At 46.1% G+C, this 17,225-nt stretch overlaps 1 protein-coding gene across 50 annotated transcripts in view; it reads right to left on the reverse strand.

The window, feature by feature from the left end:
* The window catches only part of SORBS1 (sorbin and SH3 domain containing 1), a 252,720-nt gene that overhangs the window by 123,114 nt on the left and 112,381 nt on the right, over positions 1-17,225 (reverse strand). For 30 of the 50 annotated variants that reach the window (XM_074002270.1, XM_074002258.1, XM_074002261.1 and 27 more), the window contains 3 exons: positions 7,762-7,816; positions 4,113-4,178; positions 1,243-1,338 (listed from right to left, as the gene is read on the reverse strand). In XM_074002270.1, the coding sequence (XP_073858371.1) occupies positions 1,243-1,338; positions 4,113-4,178; positions 7,762-7,771 (172 nt within the window). In that variant the 5' untranslated portion in view covers positions 7,772-7,816. The remainder of the gene's footprint in view (positions 1-1,242; positions 1,339-4,112; positions 4,179-7,761; positions 7,817-17,225) is intronic. The other 20 variants (XM_074002273.1, XM_074002256.1, XM_065521203.1 and 17 more) reach the window with 1 other exon arrangement.

A 17,225-nucleotide genomic window follows, 5' to 3' on the forward strand; every position in this document is an offset into this window, starting at 1 on the left:
TCAAAAGATCTGAATGCCATCCTGCAGGAAATCAGTCACGGAGGCAGGGAACCGGGGCAGACCACACAGTTCTGGGAGGCACACGCACTGAGTGTTTCTTTTTGTGCAGCTGAGCTATGCAGAACGCCACAGTTTTGTTTTGTTTTCAGACTGCTCACAGCCTAGATCCCTGACCTAAAATTGTCACAATTAGGATTACAGGTTGATGTTCAGGGTGTGCGTTTGGGCAGGATGTGAGTTCAGACACCGGACTCATCCCATTCCTGTTTGAGGGCAGAGAGAAGCAAAGCCTCTTCTCTCCTTGCTTTCCACGCCAGCAGCCCACTTCCAACAACTCAGGGAGAATGATCATTAACGTTAGACAAGAGAATGGACCTGCCTCGTCAGCACCTCTTGTATTGAACGCAATGCACAAAACGCACGATGTGTGGCAGGGCAAGTGTCAGCCTTGGAGAGCATCTGACTTATCCAACTCTATCAAGAGGCTAAGTGACTGATGTCACCAAACTATTGGGAAAACTGGTTCATAGTCACTTCAAAAGGATGAGGGGCACACTGATGGATGCAGCCCATCCATAGGTTCCTGGACACACAGCCCAGTTACTTCTGAAAGCACCATTGGATAAAGTACTGTGTAGGCCTCGTGTGTCCCACTTTGTACAGAAGGAAGCGATGAGCCGGAGCTGACATCTGAACCGTACTCCCCCACCCCCTGGAGGGGAGAGGCAGGAAGGGGCTGCAGGTAAAATTGGGGAAGGCATGGGGGATGCTCTGGGATGGCCCGGTGAGCATCAGAGGCAAGTCTAGGTTGGGCACCTAAGGCAGCTGCTTCAAATTCAGTCGTTCAGAGGTTCTCTGTGACACCAGGTTAATTCTCAGGGAGACTGCAGTTTTTGCTAAAGTACTGGGAGTTGGAAACCTCTAGGGAGAGCCTAGGATGTCCATGCACCTCAGACTCGTCCCAAAGGGAAAGCTGAGCCTCCAGACTGACCCTTCTCCTAAAGAAAAGAGGGGCGAGCCCTCTGTCCTCAGTTCTTCCCCACATTCACTGGCTCCCAGGAAAACGCACACAGACATTCACGTACGCAGAGGAAGTAAGGAAGCAAGCTGAGGAAGTGAGACGGAATGCCTACTAAACATGCAACGATTCAACTCAAAGTGCGTGTTAGAAGAAAAGAAGAAATGAAAACCATGCCATGATCCGCTCACAATTACAGAAAATAAACCGACCCAAGGAGATACCTGTAGGGAGAACTAGGCCTGAGGCGTTTTTCACTGTCTTCACAGGAATGATTTTAACAGCAGAAATAGAGCGTGCACGTAAAGGGTCGGCAGTTGCTGAAAACACAAAAGGGTAAATGGTGCATCCAGAAAGAACATTTGGGAAACACTCAGGCAGTTGAGGAACTGGGCAGGGACAATAGGAGGAAGTCGCCCACACAACAAGAACAATACAAAGGGCAGTAGATGCAGTAATTAAAAATAACCTGCTTTCTCTCTTTAGAGTTCTAGGCCAAGACAACAGACCCCTCCCCTCCAACCATCACCCAAATACAGCTGGTCAGTGTTGATCGGTGCCTCCTGCCACACCAGGAGCTTGCCAAGGCTCTGGACAATGATTTACAGAGGCACACAGATGGCCTGGCAAACAGAGGAAGGGGAGAGCACTCAGGGTCCACAGGGCCTCCTGGGAGCATGCTGGGGAGGGGGTTCCGAGGAGGAGGGCGGTGGCCCATGGGCTGCAGATGAGTGCAAGAACGAAGGAACAAGATCGTGAGTTGCCTGGTCCCTTCAGCCATCAGAGCTACTTCCGCCATAGCATAACTTCTGGGGTCTTGTGCCTGCTCCGACAATTGTAGCCCTCTGGCCCCAAGCAAATCAGAACCTCCATCTGTTAAACAGCAGATGGCCTTGCCCAAACCCACCCTTTCCTGGTCAGGAGGTGCCAAGTGTCCAAGTGCATATGTAGTCTCTGGGGCAGCACCCAAGTGCACAGCCCAGGACCCCGATGCCCGGCTGAGCTAAGGCAGAGCAGGGATGCCTGTCTGGGACACAGTGAAGGCCACCGCTCAAACATCCTGGGTGCTCAAACTTATCTATCGGCAGAGTCTCTGGGCTCCCTGCCTGCCCAGATTCTGGAATCTCATGGTAGGCACGTCCCCTAACTCTCCTGACACGGAGCCTGTTGTGAGGCCTCCCTCATCCTCTCCTTTAAGGGCAGCACATAAAGAGGGATGGGAGCTCTGTGTGAAGGTGCCAGAGTCAACTGTGGCCGCATATCTACAGAAACACAGCGGGTGGGGCTGTCTGGGAACAAGACCACCACTGCAGAGTCAGCATTGGTGAGCCTGTCAAGGCAACAGAAGGGAGGCATGTCGGCCAGGGACAGTGCGCCTTCCAGTCCATCCTGCTGTCAGCTCACCTCCTGAGGCATGAGGCAGTCACACGGCGCCTGGTCATTAATGACTAGGTTGCTAACGACGCTACTGCATGGATTAAGACACACATGTGCTCTCACAGCATCTTCCTGTCTGCTCCACCTGGGAGATGGGCTTGGGGGAGACTTTTGTAACCATTTTCAGAGGAAGAAGCAAGAGGCTCAGTGAACTGCTCAGGCTCATTCAGTTCTCAAGCAGAGAGGCTGAGACTGGAGCTCGGCTATCCCAGCTCTGGTTCAGTGACCTCAGGCCACCCTGATGCCCTTCAGGTCACCCCTGCCTGCTTGTTTGCAGACAAAAGTGAGTCTCACCAAGGAGAGGGTGGGACCCACTCCACCTGCCACCCTCCCCCACATGCCTTAAGTCTCTTGTATAAATGAGTTCACATGGATGGGGTCGATGACTCCACAGGTTTTAAACTAATAGGGCCCCCACCCCTCTCCATGCTCCTCACTGGATGCTAAACACATGCCTGCAGCCACTCCACAGGCACTGCCCCTCAGTTCCCTAAGTGCAACTTGGTCGAGACTGTCCAGGGCCCCACACCATGGGTGCAGACGGGCGACCAGGCAGGGAGGCAAGAACAGGAGCATGGCAGGTCCCCTCCGGCCACCAAGGAACCCACCCCCATACCACCTGGGCCCTGTACCCCAGCCCCTCCTAGTCTCTGGGCATACCCTCTACGGCTGGTTCCTCTTAGTTCACACTTTGCCTTGTCTTAAAAGGAACACTCTGTTGACCCAGATGGAAATTACACAGATCAAAATGCCAAGTTGTTTGAAATTATTCTTTGAGATGCATCTTGACTTAAATGCCCAATGCGAGGATTCTGGCCCTTCCTCTTGTATACCATAAAATTTAGCTGGATGAGCATTCATTCCAATTCTGAATTTGAAGCAGAAATAAATATGGCAGAGCATAAATTCCCTCATCTTGTAGATAAGGGAACCCACACCCACAAAGATAAAGGGCCTCTCAAGATGTCCTGTTCATGGTGGCAGAGCTGGGACTTGAACCCATGCCTTGTCACTCCAGCTTGAGTGTCCATCACACCACTCAGTAAAAGTGGTACCGCGAGCCCCGTCGCCAGGCTATCTGCACAGCCACACTGAGGTCAGGATGAAAGTCTCCAGGCCAAGCAGGACCTCAAAGGTCATTCATCACATCCATCATTCATTTCACATTTAAATCTTTTATCCTAAAATTTTTAAAAACTGAAACTATGAGAGGATGTGCATTAAATTAATGCCACTGAAATGATTTATTTTAATGATTTAGGCTCTTACCTTAGGGTCAGGACTGTGAACACATCACTGTTTATTATAGGTGAAGGTGAAAGGCTGAGCAAGGGATATTTCAGGCTGATAAATGCCATCTGTACCAGGCATGAAGTATGCATTGGTCCACGTGCCTGATCTGTCATTCACAGCATCCTTGTGTGCTAGGGAAAGTTTTTAATACCTCACAGTGGGAAAATGGCAGCCTCAGACTCCCGAAATGCAAGAACAGGCTCCAGGTCTCAGCAAATCAGTGTAGGGACCAGGTCCCCAGTTTAGGGCTTGGTTAGGCCAATGGTGTTCGCACCAGGCAGATGGGATGGCCCCGGCCTGACATACTCCACACCTTTAGAAATGCTTTCCAGTACCAATCCAGACTTCTCTCCAAGAACCTTACCTTTGTCTTGACCATTGCTGCCAGGTGCCAAGCCATTCACCACAGCTTTGGAACTACCATCACATTCTGCAAGAAAGAAAGAGAGCATGAAGTTTGTGAGTAAACTGCCCCAGCACTTACTGAGTCCTGCATGGCAGAAGGTGCTGGGGTCAGAGTCAGGAGGAAGCAGAGGGGTCCTGCCCAGATACCTTCAGACCTCTAGGCCTCGGTTCCTAAGAGGCCCTCTGCCGAGAATGCCTCATCCTCCCTTCTCACCTGATGGAAATTCCACGCATCCCTGGGGCTCCCCTCAGATGTCATGTCCTCTGGGTTGGCTGAGACTTTCCTGAGTTCTGCTCAGTCACAGAAGCTGAGACCATCCCTGCTCACCTGCAGCCTAAGCCCCACCCAGGTCCCCATCCCAAAATAGATAGAGGCAGGCCGAGGAAGGCAGGCCGGCAGGCCCTGTCGCCCTAGGACATGTGTGCTTGGAGGAACCCCTCCAAGCCCAGAGTTAACCAAGCTACAAACATAATCACGACTAGCTATGGGTTTTTAAACACTGACTTGCCCAGGTCTGAGGATCCATGCTTAGCACTGCATAATTAGCATCTCATTTTATCCTTAACACCCAGACCTCCAGAACTAGGAGTTAGGAATGCCTATTTTATAGATAAGAAAATTGAGGCAGAGAGGATTCCAGGCCTGCCCGAGATCACTAAGCTGAAATTTGAACTCGGGTCTGCCCATCTCACAGCTCATCTTCTTCCTCCCCAAATAGGATAAACATTTGGGTTTCCTAATATATACATACATACATATGTATACACATATATTCTGTTTCTCCAAATGCTGGGACTGAAGCTTAGTCCCACACCCCTGTAATTCATTAGGCTGAGACCTAAGTCACCTTACCTAGGCCCTTAACAATCAGCCTCCCAAAATGGGGGTCGCCTGCTATAAGCCACACTGACAGGCCAGTCTGGATGCTGCCAGTGGCCATACACGAGCAGGGCCACTGCCCCACCCAGTGCCTGGACTTCCCCATGCTGGCCTCACAGGCTGTGGCCTGTTAATTGCCCACACCCACCTATAGGTGAAGGCTAATTCTTCTAGATGTCAGAGTCTTCCTTGAGCTCTGATTTCTGAGATGAGTGGAAGAAGGGTGCTGGTGAGAAGGCCAGAAATCCAAGTACCTGCTCTAGTTCCTTCTGTGATTGTAGGCCTTGCTCCAGGCCTCCCCAGGCTAGTGTGGGGCAGCCTCTGAGCTACCAGCAGGCCCAGCCCCATGTTCTTCCTTTTTTTTAATTAAATGTAACAACCCAACTTGAAATTTTGGAAAGGTATTTAAAAATTAGTAACTCCATCTCCCGAAACTCAAACCCCTGCAGCATAATGTTGGTGTCCAGCTTCCTGAGTTTGATTCAGCCACAGCACACACTAGGTGAGTGATCCCAGCCATATTATTAACCCCTCAGGGCCTCAGTTTTCCCATCTGTGTAATGAGGGTGGCAAACCACGCCCCACCTGTGAGGGTTTTCCAGGAGAATGTAACAAGATCGCACAGGTAAAGCACTTCACCTGGTGACTGGCAGCCCAGCCCAAACTTGGAATAAAAAGAATCCACCATTTTTACACTGCTCTTTCCACCAGCATTAAAACAAATATTTCCCATGTAGCTACTTTTCTCCTAATGACCATTTTAATAGCGGTGTAATATTCCATCAAGTAAATACACATAACGTACTTACTCGTATCCCCCACTTCATGTGGGTGATATTTTTGTTTCCTTGGAATTAAGATAGAAATTCCCAAGAGTGGGATCATCGGGTCAAAGGCTCCAGAGTTTCTGAACTCTTCCTAGGCAATGCCTCTTTCCAATCCCCCACGTTGAGAGAGAGATTCTGGGGAGAAGTCTCCTGGGCTTTTCCACACCCATACCCTTCTTCCAGGCCTCTCCCTTCCTCCTTCTCTGGCCCTTAATGCCAAGAGGAGTAAACCAAAGTTAGGCCAGTTCTGCCACTGGACGAGAAAGTAGCTTTAGGCTACAGAGAAAAAGTTTAAAACAAAATAAAGCCAAACACCATGGCCTATTTTAAATGACAACAAAAGCAAAAAGCCAAAGAGACAAAAATGAGTTATGAAGCAGGAGCTACTGGCAGTACCTGAGCCTGCTTAGAGGGGAAAAGGTGCACGGCCTCTTCGCACACAGCAAAAGCACTCAAGGAATTGCTGAGAAGCCAAGTCCCTGGCTTTGCAGGGAGGAACTCTGAACTCATAACAGTACGAGCCCAAAGATGAAGCCCTTGCCATGCCTTGGACACAGAGCCCAGCACTTTAAAAGCACTGCCTCAGGCCAGGCACGGTAGCGGAGAGGGGCGGATCACCTGAGGTCAGAAGTTCGAGACCAGCCTGGTCAACACGGTGAAACCCCATCTCTATTAAAAATACAAAAAAATTAGCCAGGCGTGGTGGTGGGCACCTGTAATCCCAGCTACTCAGGAGGCTGAGGCAGGAAAATCACTTGAACTCAGGAGGCAGAGACTGAAGTGAGCCAAGATCATGCCACTGCACTCCAGCCTGGATGACAGAGCGAGACTCGTCTCAAAAAAAATAAATGAAAGCATTGCCTCACTTAATCCTCACTAAATCCCAATGAACTAGGGCTTTTATTATGTCCATTTTGCAGAGGAAAATGCAGAGAAGGGTCCACCACAGGCCCAAGACTATGCAGCCAGTAAGCAAAGAGGTCAGGGTGTGGGCCTCAGCTATTCCACCCAGAGCCTTCCTAGGTCTTAACTACATACTGTCCTGCTCAGAACTTGGCTAAAAGGATATTGTATGCAAATAAATGGAAAAGGATGATTTTTAATCCACAAAGGTCACTGACAACACTCACGAAATACTGCAGGATTGGGAGACCCCTGAATGAGATAGCCACATGGTCATATTCCCACCCCACAGCCTGCCCCACCTGCAGGTCTCAGGAGGCTCCAGGGTATGCTCAGTAGCCTAGGTGGGGCTTAATCTCCAGATGGAAACTTCTCTGCTCCAATTCTGGGTTGGAAAGCTGACAGCTCTTGGCTGCATGATGAGCAGGGATCTGTTCCCATCTCTGTCTTCCCTAACCCACGTTTTCTACCTCAGCTCAAAACTAAAAATACTCAAAACTGATTATTTCTTTAGGTCTTGACTTTTACTACCAAAGGCAAAGCAAAAGAGAGAGCAGACTGCTCTACTAGCCTGGATGAAGGAAGCATTAGATTAGTTCACATCCTGGGGCAATTATGGCCACTCAGTTTACTTTTGCTGCAGTCACTCAGATTAAGAAATGCCATGGAGGTGTACACATATGTCAAATTTTATCAAATTGTATACTTAAAATATCTGTGGTTTATAGTATGCCAGTTACATCTCAATAAAGAGAGGGCTAATGTGCATGTAAAGTGTATAGCACAGTTCTTTGGCAATAGTAGTAGGCACTCAAAAAATCATTAACCATGAAGGTGATGATAGTCATGATGACAACTTATGACAAAGCTTTGGCATTCACCCAGTTTGCAAAAAGTAAAAAATATAATGCCAGAGTGGGGCCTTCGGGGTGCGTGGGAAATCTGGGTAAACAGCCCAGTCTGGTAGATGAGAGAAAGATGAGTTTAAAATGACTTACCAGAGCTCATGGTGGTGGCAGGACAAGTCGTCTGCAACTGGGGCTCTGAACTGCTCTGTAGAAAAACAAACACCACACAATGCAATTGATGAATGGCAGGTTCGCGATAAATCCCAATGGTTAGTATTAAAAATGCAAACACTGTAACCCTTGATAAAACAGAGCTGAACCAGGAGTCACCTGGCCAGGCTTCTGGTTCATGGTCACCCACATATTACTGTGACCTTGGGCACATCACTCAACCTCACTGGTTTCAGTTTTGTTGCCCATACTTGATGCTAATGTTATCCGAGATCCCTTTCAGCTCTAACATTCTATAAAAAAACCTCAAGCTACATGAGTGCACGTGGTTTAAAGAGAGGGTAAAGGAAAGGGAAAAAACACATTTTAGGAGAAAGAGGTAAAATCACGACACAAACTGATTTGAGAACTTACTGATCATACTGAATGCTTATACATAGCTTACTATGCACAAGGAAATGTTCTAAATGCTTTAAATATATTAATGCATTTGACCTCACAACCCTAGAAGGTAAGCACTAATGTCATGTTAGTTTACACAGATGAGGAAACCGAGACACAGACAGGTGAAGCTGTGTGCTTGCCGCAGTGGAGGAGCTGATACTGGAACCCAGACAGCCTGACTTTCTGGCCCACGTTCCTATGCACTGTGCTCTACCACCTGGAGCTGGGAACCAATGCCTGATGTTCAAATAGATAACCCCTTAATTTAGTAGGGTCTCAAAGAAAGCTTAAATTGTACTGACAATGCCCTAATATATATCTAGATCTTTTACTGAGTTATCGTTTGCATACAACCGAATATATCCATTTTAATTTTACAATTCGATGAGTTTTGACAAATATATACATCCTATAACCACCACTGCAATCACAATATACAGCCTTTCCATCACCCCAAAAAGTTCCCATGTGTATCTCTACAGCCAAGTACCATCTCAGGTCCCTGTTAACAACTGATCTGCTTTCTGTTACTATTGTTTTACCTTTTCCAGGATTTTATATAAATGGTATCATAGTATAGGTAATTCTTTGCGTCTGGCTTCTCTTGTTTAGCATAACACTTCTGAAAAGCGACTGGTTAGATATGGCTGGGTCAGTTTCTGGACTCTTCTATTTCAGTGAGCTGTCTTTATCTAATAACTCACTGTCTTGATTACTATAGTTTTACATAGCCTTGAAATCAGGCAATGTGAGTGATAGAGTTTGGATATTTGTCCCTGCCCAAATCTCATGTTCAAATGTAATCCCCGATGTTGGAGGTGGGCCTGGTGGGAGGTGTTTGAATCATGGGGGTGGATCCCTCATGGCCTGGTGCTATCTTTGCAATAGCGAGTTCTCACAAGACCTGGTCATTTAAAAGTATGTGGCACCTCCCCCACCCTTACTTATGCTCTTGTCGTGTGACACTCCTGCTCCCCCTTTGCCTTGCACCATGATGGGAAGCTTCCTGAGGCTTCCCAGAAGCCGAGCAGATGCCAGCACCATGCTTCCCGTACAGCTAGCTTACAGAACTGTGAGCCAATTAAACCTCTTTTCTTTATAAATGACCCAGTATCTGGTATTTCTTTACAGCTGTGCAAGAATGGCCTAATACAGTGAGTCTTCCAACTTGAGTTTTTTTTCCAAAATCATTTTGGCTATTTCAGGTCCTTTGCATTTTCATATAAAGTTTAAAACCACCTTATCAATTTCTACCAAAAAAAGTCTGTTCAGATTTTAACTGGAATCGTGTTGAATCTGTGAAAAACTAACATTTTTAACAATATCGAGTCTTCCAGTTCATGAGTATGACCTATCTCTCCCTTTATCCAGGTCTTCTTTAATTTCTCTTGGTAATGTTTTATAGTTTTTTCAAAGTACAAGTCTTGTACATACTTCAACTAATAAAGTCTTACTGAACACATCTGAAGGTCACACAATCTGAAAAACAAGTCCTTGGGATACGCAGAACCTTGATACTTCAAGTGTGGTCCACAGGCCAGCAGCATTCGCATTAGCTGGGAGCTTACTGAAAATGCAGAAGCGGCCAGGCGTGGTGAGTCATGCCTATAATTCCAGCACTTTGGAAGGCCAAGTTGGGCAGTTCACCTGAGGTCAGGAGTTCGAGACCACCCTGGGCAACATGGTGAAACCCTGTCTCTACTAAAATACAAAATCAGCTGGGTGTGGTGGTGGGTGCCTGTAATCCTAGCTACTCGGGAGGCTGAGGCTGGAGAATTGCTTGAACCTGGGAGGCAGAAGTTGCAGTGAGCCTAGTCCGTGTGTGCCACTGCACTCCAGCCTGAGTGACAGAGTGAGACTCCATCTCCAAAAAAAAAAAAAAGTAAAGAATATGCAGAAGCTCAGACTCCATCCTGTACCTACTGAATCAGAATGGGCATTTTAACAAAATTCCAGGTGCTCTCTTTGCATTTTAAGGTGTGAGAAGCAATGATGCAGAGGAAAGCTCCCGTTCACCAAATCTGTAATAGGGATGTGAAGATACGGTATGAAGGTCTGCAAAAGGAGACATGCTTTAGCTTCTTTTTTAAAAAAAGCTGAAGTTGGACACTGATTTCCTTTCTGGATGGTTGCTTTGCTTACTGTCCTTGTAATTAACAGAGTAGAATGCTAAGGATGAAAAGGAAATCATCCTAAGCCCATCTCTGCAGCCCAAATCAGCAGTAACTTTGCCTCTGTCACTGGCAAATACATCTGAGACTATCTATGACCTTCAGTAGCTGTCCACACAGCCAGTTTTCTAAGCTGTGGAAACATCTGTTCTTTCAATTGAGAAACACACAACCTGCTGTTATCTGTATGTCCTCATGTTTTCCAATCCTAATTTTTTGATACCTTAGTTTGTCTCCCAGGATCAAAAGTGTTGTTGTGATACCATCCAAATGCTTTTATTTTATAAATAATTTTCATGAGCAATTGTATTATGTTAAGGTTTTTATTCCTTATTTTTTCTTTTCTTTTTTTTTTTTTTTTGAGACAGGATCTTGCACTATCACCCAGGCTGGAGTGCACTGGTGTGATCACGGTTCACTACAGCCTCAACCTCCTGGGCTCAAGCAGTCCTCCCACCTCAGCCTCCCAAGTAGCTGGGACTAGTTGTGCACCACCACATGTGGCTAATTTTTAAAATTTTTATTTTTTGGAGATGGGGTCTCTCTATTGCCCAGGCTGGCCTCAACTCCTGACCTCAAGCGATCCTCCTGCCTCAGTCTCTAAAAGTGCTGGGATTACAGGTGTGAGCCACTGCACCTGGCCTTTCCTCAATTTTTAAAGCAGTATTGAAGAAATCTTCTTGATTCAACTGTGAAGCTATCTTAACTGAAACTATTTTCATTCTTTTAGGAGTCCTTTCTAGCCTCTAGATACATAAATAGCATGTACACTGCTGTAAACATGCTATCTGGACAGCTTTGTGTTCTAATTTTTAAATCAAATATTTCATGAACATTTTTCTAGGATTCTACATAGTCAGCATATCCATCATTTTAATGGCTGTATTTCATTGTAATAACACTCCATAATCCATTTACCAATTTCCTTTGTATAGCTTAATTCATCTTAATTTAAAAAACAAGTACAAAGCACACAGCATTCTTAGGCTGGAGAAGGAATGAATGGAGATGTCTTATGAACCAAACAAAAAGGGATACCTCAACTCATACATGATGAGTAATCACTGTCATATGCAGGTAGCCCTTTGCACATTTCACATTTCTCAATATAGAAACTACTAACTTCTAAGTGTCAGCCCCTCTTACTTACAAACTGACCTAAAATAGACATGGTCAGAGATAATCTTCAAAATATTTAACCATCATTTTGCCACAAATGTCTACCAACTGGAGCAGACACCAGTTGTAGCACTCTCTGGGAGGCCCCTCCCTGTGCCTGCTATTAACCATTTAATGGCTGGATGGTTAGAGGGTAGAAGGCGAATGGATCCTGGGTGTTAACAGACTACTTTGATATTTTAAGACCTAGTATGATGATAGTACGTGACAATGACAATGCACAGGTGAGTACCAGCTCTTGCACACGAGGACTTTTTGAGTAGCAGGTTCTGTTGTGTGTTCACTCTGGCGATTAAATCTCCAGCAGTTGATACTAACAAACAAGGACATTTTAAAATAAAATTAAAAGTGCTGAGGATGAACGGGCTGATTGAAGAAAAGGAACTGCAGCAATGGCAGCAGTGCCAAGGACAGTGCCCCGTGTCCAGTCCTCCCCTGTGGTGGCAACAGCAGCAACGTCCTATCCAGACTATTCCAGGGCCTGATTCTGGCTCTGATCCCAGCCAGCTCAGCCTCCTGGAATTCCTGCCCCAGTTCTGAGTGCAGTTCTCCAACCTTCCATAAACTCCGTGAACTACCCAAGATCTTGCCAATAAATCCCTTCTCAGTTTGAGTTCACCAGAGGTGGTTTCTGGTTATCTGCCACCCAAGAACTTTGACCAGTAGAAGATGGGAGGGAGAAGTCTCCAAGATTTCATCTGAAGAGGAGAATCTTCATTCCTGTCTCCTGACATGAGGCTGACCAGATCTGAATCCCAAGTGGCTTGGCAGTGGTTGTGTCTCTACAACCTTAAGTGCTCAGAGCCTGGGAAGTGAGGATGCATCCATGAAACTACACAAACTGAGCTTGACCAGAACACTGAAAGCTTTGAAAATCATAGTCTAGTCCCTGCTGTTTATTTAGAGGTAATAAGGGTCATTACAGTCAGATGAGAACTTGAGAGTTTATTTTACATAAAAAACCTCTAACACTTAATATTTATTTAAAAACTAAGCTGTAAAGAGCCTGATTTGGTTGAGTACATGATGGCATGACTTTGGAATGTCTCTTACAAGTCCCCCCTCCAAATGAGCCAGGCACCGTTGGGTAAAAGCCAAAAGGACGAACAGTGTACCATCTAGTGGCAAAATCAGACAACTACAAGTGGGCAGTTAATTCCCTTAGTGAGTTGCAGGAGCCTATGCAGTGTTACAGCTTGGGTGTGCCAGCGGGGGGTCAAACCGCCATTCCATGCTTTGAGCTGCTTGGACCTGCCGTACTTGGTCCAAGTACCACAGCATCAACACAGACATTCCATGAGAAGAACAAGATGTGAAGTGGCCAGAGTCGTTAAGAAAGCATCCAGATAATTAATCTTTCCATATTGTCCACCTACCCCGCCAATTCCAGTACCCTATACTAAGACAAGTTTTGATGACACAAAGTGATTAATTACTAAAAAGTCAAATTTATACTCATGCTTCCAGCTGAAAAACAATCAACTAAATATGGGTTGGTTACTGGGAAAGGAAAGAAGGTCCTTATATGGATAGTTTAGGGATATATGACTAGGGAGAAATTGAGTATGTCTGTAAAAATGAATTCAAGGTCCTGCAAAGGTTCTTGGAAAACAGAGCCTTTAAATCTCCCAGCCAGCATGCTCCAGCTTCTCCTATGCTCTATGGTGTTTTGCCTCCATAGCTCCCCCATCCCCAACAATAGAGTGTAAATATCTGGAAAGGAAAAACTACATCATCCTCAGCACTGGGCATGCAGGAGGTGCTCAGTCATGGCCTTTCTCGCCCCTGTTTAACCTTCAGAACCTAACTTCAGAGTCTTACCTTCAAGATAGCCAAGAGCCTCCTTAACTCCACTGTGGCTCCTTAAAAGGGAGCCAGCTCCCGACTTGTACAAAATGCTGGTTATGCCTTAGCTTTAAAATCCAATCTTGGGCCGGGTGCAATGACTCACGCCTATAATCCCAGCACCTTGGGTGGCCGAGGTGGGAAGATCACTTGAGGTCAGGAGTTCAAGACCAGCCCGGCCAACAGGGTGAAACCCATCTCTACTAAAAATACAAAAATTAACCAGGCATGGTGGTGGACGCCTGTAGTCCCAGCTACTCTGGAGGCAGAGGCAGGAGAATCACTTGAACTTGGGAGGAGGTTGCAGTGAGCTGAGCTCACACCACTGCACTCCAAACTGGGTGACAGAACAAGACTCTGTCTCCAAAAAAAAAAAAAAAAAAGAAAACCCAGTCTGATACTGGGCGCCGTGGCTCACACCTGTAATCCCAGCACTTGGGAGGCCGAGGCAGGCAGACTGCTTGAGTCTGGAGTTCAAGACCAGCCTGGGTAACATGATGGGGATGCCCTGTCTCCACCAAAAATACAAAAATTAGCCGCACGTGGTGGTGCACACCTGTAGTCCCAGCTACTCTGGAGGCTGAGGTGGGAGGGTCGCTTGGACCCAGGAGGCAGAGGTTGCAGTGAGCCAAGATCGCGTCACTGCACTCTAGCCTGGGGAACAGAGTGAGACCCTGTATTTAAAAAAAAAAAAAAATCTAATCTGGGACTTGATTTTATATATGTACAGCTACTTCCAACAGCTTGAAAAGAATAGAGACAGCGCACAGAGCCCCAGAATAAATGCTTGGCCTTATTTCTTTGTACTTTGCAGATCCACTAGCAGAGCCACATTTCTCCAATTTTTCAACAGTGCCTTCTCTTCTCAATCTCTATTAATGTCATTTCTCTTCAAATGCACCCTCTACATTATTGCAAAGGGTGCAGAAGGTTCTTCAGAAGCCAGAAAGGATAAACACTGAGTCGCTGATACTTCCTTTCAAGGGGAAGAAAGTGGGATAAACTTGACCCTGACATTAACTTCAGTCTAGAATCCCATGACACTCCTGGGAGCTCAGAACACAACAAGCACGAAGTTTCTGTAAAAAGACCAATGTTTCTGGAGAGGGAGCAATAGGAAAACACATCAGAAAGGCCATCCTCCACATCCTCTCATTTCCTCCTGGAGTCCCTCCAACTCGGTTTCCGTTCTAACCAATTATCTGAAATGGCCTTCAGAAAGGTTTCCAGTGCACATGCATGGCCAAGTCCAACGGTTTCTGCACTGGTCCGGGCTTCACTGATCTTTCCACTGCATTTAAGACAGTTAACTCCTTCCTCCTCCCCACACTTTCCGGTCTTGATTTCTAAGTGTCACTGTGAACTGATTTACATTGGGCCATGAGGATCCTTCTAGAACAGGGCCGCTGTAGTTCTTCAGGAGTTTAGGGAGCCAGAGGGCCCTAAGCTGGTCTTTATTCTGTTTCAACTACATGCTCACTTCTTTAGAACCAGAAGCATCTATGTAGGTTACCCAGACCATTTTCCTGGTTTTCCAGCTGTGTTGGAAGGAGGTTCCATGAGCCCCCTCCAGCCACTGTGCTGGCACCCACCTATGTACTCCCCAGCTTTCACTTCAACGTGGGTCAAATTTCAACGGGGAAAAAAAATCCACAGGGCTCCTACACACTCAGAGGGGTTGGCTGGGCAGTATGGCGGGCAAGGGAAAGGCAGCAAAGCTTCCGGGAAAGAGTTTTATATCTAAAACACAGGCCTGATGATACCATTCAAAAACAATTCTTTAGTACCTACTTTGCATCCAGGAAAGTGCTTGGCCCAGTGGGGGCCAACAGGATTGTAGGGTGTCTTTGAGGCCATCACAGGGTTGTAGGGTGGCAGACATGGCCCTTTTAAATGTAACACAATGAGATAACCCTTCTGCTAGCAATCTGGCTTAAGTGTCATGGGAGCACAATGAGAGAGAGAATCAAGGAATGAGTAAATACCAAAATGTCCCAATGTTCATGGACATACCTTCTAAAATCACCTCAAATGTCACACTTTTGGAAACACTGATCTAAAAATTCAAGTCCAAATTTAATGTGCCATAAGGCCCTGCAGGATCACGTCCCAGTTATTTTTCCAGTCTCATCTCCCTCACATCCTCCCATGAGTCCTAAACTGTACATGTACCATACTTGCTATTCCTACTGATTTATGATAAGAGTTCCCATTTCTAAGCCTTTAATCTTGTTGCTTCCCACTAATGCCCTTTCCCTCATCTCCCCAAATTTAAGGCCAATCCCAATAGCCAGATGCACTGGTTCAACAAAAACTAAAAGTTTTTATTTTCATCTAGTTTTTATTTTATTTTATTTTATTTTATTTTATTTTATTTTATTTTATTTTCTGTAGTTACACTGGCCGGAAATAGTTTTGGTTTTGATCCCCATATAAAGTCATGAAGATGAAGAACTTTTTTATTTTGGAGACAGAGTCTCACCTCTCATCCAGGCTGGAGTGCAGTGGCACAATCTCGGTTCACTGCAACCTCCGCCCCCTGGGTTCAAGTGAGTCTCGTGCCTCAGTCTCCCAAATAGCTGGGATTACAAGCACGTGCCACCTTGCCTAATTTTTGTATTTTTAGTAAAGATGGGGTTTCACGGCCGGGCGCGGTGGCTCAAGCCTGTAATCCCAGCACTTTGGGAGGCCGAGACGGGCGGATCACAAGGTTAGGAGATCGAGACCATCCTGGCGAACACGGTGAAACCCCGTCTCTACTAAAAAAATACAAAAAATTAGCCGGGCCCGGTGGCGGGCGCCTGTAGCCCCAGCTACTTGGGAGGCTGAGGCAGGAGAATGGCATAAACCCGGGAGGCGGAGCTTGCAGTGAGCTGAGATCTGGCCACTGCACTCCAGCCTGGGTGACAGAGCAAGACTCCATCTCAAAAAAAAAAAAAAAAAAAAAAAAGATGGGGTTTCACCATGTTGGCCAGGCTGGTCTTGAACTCCTGACCTCAAGTGATCCACCCACCTCGGCCTCCCAAAGTGCTGGGATTACAGGCATGAGCCACTGCACCTAGCCAAGAACTCATTTTAATAAAACCTATTTATGATCACAATATTCAGAAAGCCCATGCCCAAACTCCACTATCAACATCAAACTTTCGTTCCAGGTTCATGCCAGAGAAGGGGCAGATTTGGAGCTAGAACATTCACCACCAATAAATCTGCAATCATTTTAAAATACTTGAGTGGAGCCTTTAAATAAATATAAAATGTTGACTTCCATCCCAATAAGCAAATTCAGCCCCCCAAACAGTTTCAAGTCTTATAAATGCAGTATTCTTTGAGCTTCAAACAACAGAATTTAGGAGATAATTTGTAATGATATATTACATTGTCTAACGTATTAAAATGCATGGCTTGCAGCAAACAAAATGATGGGTTAATATCCTTAATCTAATGTAATCATACTAATTGCCAAGAAAAATATTTTTAGACACATGAAGAAATGATTCCCAGAAGACAAAATGCAAATAATAAACAAATCTATGAGAAAATGTTTACTTAACCCAACCAGTTAAAAAACATAGGCCGGGCGGGGTGGCTCACGCCTGTAATCCCAGCACTTTGGGAGGCCGAGGCAGGCGGATCACGAGGTCAGGAGATGGAGACCATCTGGGCCAACACAGTGAAACCCCGTCTCTACTAAAAAAATACAAAGAAATTAGCCGGGCGTGGTGGTGGGTGCCTGTAGTCCCAGCTACTCAGGAGGCTGAGGCAGAATAGCGTGAACCCGGGAAGCAGAGCTTGCAGTTAGCT

The sequence above is a fragment of the Macaca fascicularis genome, chromosome 9, assembly GCF_037993035.2.
Source record: "Macaca fascicularis isolate 582-1 chromosome 9, T2T-MFA8v1.1".
In the NCBI taxonomy this organism is placed as follows: Eukaryota; Metazoa; Chordata; class Mammalia; order Primates; family Cercopithecidae; genus Macaca; species Macaca fascicularis.